The 5,000-nt window shown below is 46.1% G+C and overlaps 1 protein-coding gene and 1 pseudogene across 1 annotated transcript in view; one reads left to right on the top strand and one right to left on the bottom strand.

The window, feature by feature from the left end:
• The window catches only part of LOC134457590 (uncharacterized protein K02A2.6-like), a 4,113-nt pseudogene extending 820 nt beyond the window's left edge, over window positions 1-3,293 (bottom strand).
• Window positions 3,294-4,262: 969 nt separating this feature from the next.
• samd10b (sterile alpha motif domain containing 10b) overlaps window positions 4,263-5,000 on the top strand; it is a 146,422-nt gene continuing 145,684 nt past the window's right edge. Inside the window, exon 1 of the mRNA XM_063208127.1 lies at window positions 4,263-4,492. Within this exon, the coding sequence (XP_063064197.1) occupies window positions 4,480-4,492 (13 nt within the window). The 5' untranslated portion in view covers window positions 4,263-4,479. The remainder of the gene's footprint in view (window positions 4,493-5,000) is intronic.

The following is a 5,000-nucleotide window of genomic DNA, read 5'->3' as shown; positions in this document are numbered from 1 at the left end:
TCGTAAAACAGGTACCGTTATCAGAAACTATGATCTCTGGTAAGCCTTGTTGACTAAAGCTCTTTCTCAGGCATTCTATGGTAACAGTAGAGGTAGAGTTACTCACAGAATATGCGTCGATCCACTTTGAGTACGCATCCACTATGATCAGGAACATTCTTCCCATCCATGGACCCGCATAGTCGATGTGGATTCTCCTCCATGGTCCATCCGGAACTTCCCAAGGGTGTAATGGGGCTACTGGAGGATTGTTACGGTTCTCCTGGCATATCAGACACTCTTTCACAAGTGCCTTCATCTCTGCATCGATGTTTGGCCACCACAGGTAACTTCTTGCCAACCCTTTCATTCGGGTCATACCAGGGTGTGCTTGGTGTAGTTGCTTGAGTAAGGATTTGTGTCCAGGTGGTGGAATGACAACGCGTCCTCCCCACAGGATACATCCTTCTTGGGTACTGAGCTCATCCTGGCGTCGGACGTAGGGAATGAACTCAGGACTGTTCACCTTTGGCCAGCCTCGCAAGATGTATTCGCGCACTCTTGCCAGTACAGGGTCTTTGTCCGTCCACTTCTTTATTTGCTGTGCGTTCACCAGTGGCACGCCGATGTCCTTTAACAACAGCACTCTCTCCTCCTCCTCAGGCGTGCTTTCTCTCTTATCCAAGGGTAGCCTACTGAACGCGTCCGCATTGGTATGTTCACGACCCGCCTTGTAGATGATGGTGTACTCATACGCTGCTAATGTGACTGCCCATCTCTGAATCCTCGGAGATGTCATCTGGGGTATGGCTCTCATTTCACTGAATAGTGAGATTAGTGGCTTATGATCAGTCACTATTGCGAACTGTCTCCCATAGAGATATTTATGGAACTTTTTCACTCCGAAAACGACCCCAAGGCCTTCCTTGTCTAACTGGGAGTAGTTCTTCTCAGCTGCACTGAGAGTTCTTGAGACGAACCCTATGGGTCTCTCAGAGCCATCTGCCATACGATGAGAGAGTACGGCTCCCACACCGTAGGGTGAAGCGTCACACGCTAAGATGAGAGGTTTGTTTGAGTCATAGTGTACTAACACACTACAAGACTGAAGTAGCAATTTGGACTCTTCAAATGCTTTCTGCTGCTTGGCCCCACATGACCATTTCTCTTCTTTCCTGAGCAGGGTATGTAGCGGCGCCAGCAGCGTGGAGAGCTTTGGGAGGAACCTATGGTAGTAGTTCAACAAGCCAAGGTAAGCTTTTAACTCACTAACATTTTGTGGCTCGGGCGCCTCCGCAATGGCTTCCACTTTCTCTGTCAGAGGGTGTAGACCACTGGCGTTGATCTTGTGGCCTAGGAATGTCACCTCTTTTCCCATGAACTCACACTTGCTTCTTTTCAACCTCAGGCCGCTTTTCTCCAACCTCTGAAGTACTTCCTGCACCGTTCTCAGGTGTTCCTGTTCATTTGGACCTGTGCAAAGTATGTCATCCAAATAAATGGCAACATTTGGAATGCCCCCTAAGATGCCCTCAATGGTTCTCTGGAATATAGCAGGACTGGAAGCTACTCCAAATGGTAAGCGTGTGTAGGTATACAAGCCTTTGTGTGTATTGATGGTTACATACTTTCGAGATTCTTCATTTAAGACAATCTGTTGGTATGCATGACTCATGTCAAGTTTCGTGAAGTGTTGCCCCCCGTTCAGCTGTGCGAAGAGGTCCTCCACTTTGGGAATTGGATACTGATCCACCCGTGATGCTCTATTGACAGTGAGTTTATAATCTCCACATATTCGAATGGAGCCATCCGGCTTTCGCACTGGGACTATGGGCGCGGCCCACTCTGCAACCTGCACTGGCTCGATTATCTTGTCATCCAGGAGCCTCTGTAGCTCACTTTCGACCAGTGGCTTGACTGCATAGGGTACAGGTCGGGGTTTACAGAATCGTGGTTGAGCCTCCCTGTCCACATTAATCTTCGCTGTGACACCTTTGAGCTGTCCTAACCCTTCTTTGAACACCTCAGCATGTCATTCGAGGATCCCCTCGAGCTGCAACTTGGGCTGCAATTCAACCTTGTTCACGATCTCATTCATCATGGACAGTTCTTGTAGCCAACTTCGCCCTAGTAGATTTGGTCCTTCTCCTCCAACTACTACTACAGGTAAGTTCTTTTCTTTGTTTTCATGTTGCACTTTCACTTGTGCTATTCCCAGTACTCCTAATTTTTCTCCTGTGTATGTTTTTAATTTTAGCGAGCAGGGCTTTAATTCTGTGGTGTCTGTTTTCTTCCACAGTTGTGTGTATTGCTGTTTGCTTAGTATGGTTACTCCACAGCCTGTATCAACTTCAAATGTTACTTTCATTCCATTCACATCCATGATGCGTTTGATAGGCGCTACCTTGGTCAGCTCTTCTGACATGTTGTAAATTGTGTGAAAACTTGTGTCCTCTGTATCACTTTCTCCCTCCCCTCTAAGTTGATTCGCTCGCTGTTCCTTTCCTGGGCCCTTGCTTTCGCCTTTTTGTCCCTTGAACGTTGCCTTTTGCACATGTGAATTGCCCGCCTTCGATCTACAAGCCTTCTTTATATGCCCCCTCTTGCCACAATTATGACACAGTTCAGTGGCAAACTTGCACTCTGCGGCATTGTGCTGGCCTTTGCAGCGATAACAACTGGAGAATTTGCGTTGCAATTTGTCAGATACTGCGTGGACACCTACGTGAGTTTTAGGCACACGTGCATGCAGTGCTGAGTCCTCAGCTAGCTTTCCTTGCATCTCTCTCACATCTTTCGACGCTGTTTCAATAGCCTGGCACACTTCCAAAGCCTTTTCAAAAGTTAGTTTCGTTTCAGACAAAAGTCTCCGTTGCATACGGTCATCATTCACTCCGCACACTAATCTGTCTCGTAACATTTCAGACAATGAATCTTTGTAGTCACAATGCAGTGCTATTTTCCTCAATTCAGCCACATACTCAGCTATTGACTCACTGCTCTTCCGTATGCGTGAATTAAATTTAAATCTTTGCACAATCTCACTCGGTGTGGGGTTGTAGTGCTTCTTGAGCTCAGCAGTTAGCTCGTCATACGTTTTTGCTTTCGGCAAATCTGGACTGACTAAATTCCTCAGCAAGCTATAAGTAGTTGCACCAACGCTACTTAAAAGTACAGCCTTTCGTTTTTCTGGCTCTTTAATATCATTAGCTTCGAAGAAAAAGTCCAACATTTCATTATATTCTTCCCAAGACTGAGTTGCATTATCAAAAGGGGTTACCGATCCGATTACGGCTGCCATCTTTACTTGCACTTGCCCTTGTCCTACTTGCCCAACTTGCCGCGGCGGTGGGGGTGGTGGAACTCGGCGTGGTGGGGAAACGCTTTCCTCTCGTGAGTTGGAACCGCGGTTTTCCTCGGAGCTCGCACCTTCACTCATCTGGGAGTTTTCAATCCTTGAAATCCTCGTCGCCAATTGTGTGATATCCTACGGTGGCTGTAGCAATCATCACACTGGAAAAGGTTGTCTCATTTGGCTTCGTGCCGTTTAATGTTTCACTCACACATTACAGACAACAACCTAACATGTCTCTAGCCCGTGGCTTGATCTTGACTAGTGAAGTAGTGATACTTCTTCTCTGTACTGACTTATATAGGTTCCCATAAGCACTTACATTAGTATAGGTAGGTAGCTCCCCCTAGAGGTGTTAACCATAAATGTTAAATAATGTAGTCTGACTACCACAGCATTTCTTTTCTCTTTTTATCTTTTTGCTGTAGTGACTGACATTCATGGTGCAAATTGGTGCTGCTTGATGTAGTGCACTTACAGTAGCTTTATCTGGATTATGGAAGAAATTATCTGTCAAATGAGTAAATATAAAATGCTTGTTTCTCTCAAATATGTTTCAACAAAGCGCTGTCAGAGCCGTACAAACACATGCACAGCGCTATATGTAGCCACAAGGTAGTAAACAAAACAAAAAAAGACGTGACCAGATTTCAATTGGAGGGATATCCGTTTTGCTGTCAAACTAATTTACAGTTTAATTTGATTTGAAAATCTTGTCTTTCAGCGTGGACGAGGCTCCTGCCAATCATAAACAACACACACTCAGAAGAAGGTCACGGACGGGTTATGCATCTGACCCTAGCTGTCTCCCCAGTGGTCAGGTGCGGGAGGGAGGAGTTTAAAAACCCGAGCGCGAGCGCTGGCTTTTCTCTCTCAGCTGGATGCATCGCTCTACTTTCTGTGAATGCGAAGTGAAGGGAGGACGTCAGAGGAGACGCTAGAAAGTAGCGAGCGCACTTGGAGTAGCCTATGTAGTAAGCTGGGAAGGGGAAAGTGTCCAAGCCCATCTCAGACGTCGCGCCTTACAACATCGTGTAGGAGGAGAGGAGACGGGGAGGTCTAGTCGTTGCCTACTAGCAGCCCTTTGCCGTGAAGCATGGAGGTCTATTGCTAAAACAATCACGGAGAGATACGCGCTGATACCCTCCATGGCTGTGGACGGTAAGGAAAACGCACGAGTTGTATTGTATTTTCTTTGCGTGAAGGGATGTGCATGGCATGATACACACAGTATCAAACATTACATTGGCAGCAGTGTGGTGTGGATAATAGGCAGACCCCATGTCAAACGGTTATACTCCATTTGTGCATTAAGTTACATTGTGGTTGCTGCTCCTTTGACTTGTTGGCTGTTCAAAAGTTTGTTTACTGAGTGCTGGACGACGTGACATGTCATACTAAAAGTGATAATTAATGATTTAATCATGTTCACAATGACTTCATAAGAACACCAGGCCAGGAGTTAAACTTTGCTAGATGTATAGGAAAAGAAAAAAAATACTGCGGTATGCTGACGGTGATCTAGCAACGCTTGCTGTGCTCAATAACTTTTTGGAAGACAGGCGAGCTGAAATGAGAATGAAATGTTGTTTTGTGATATTTGTACACCTGGTGCTTGGATGCCATGAATCTGTATCGACGGAGAGAAAACCGTTTCATGCTGGAGCGT

Source organism: Engraulis encrasicolus, chromosome 10 (genome assembly GCF_034702125.1).
Source record: "Engraulis encrasicolus isolate BLACKSEA-1 chromosome 10, IST_EnEncr_1.0, whole genome shotgun sequence".
Taxonomy (NCBI): Eukaryota; Metazoa; Chordata; class Actinopteri; order Clupeiformes; family Engraulidae; genus Engraulis; species Engraulis encrasicolus.
The sequence above is the reverse complement of the archived record's forward strand: the minus strand, read 5'-3'. Positions and strand labels throughout refer to the sequence as shown.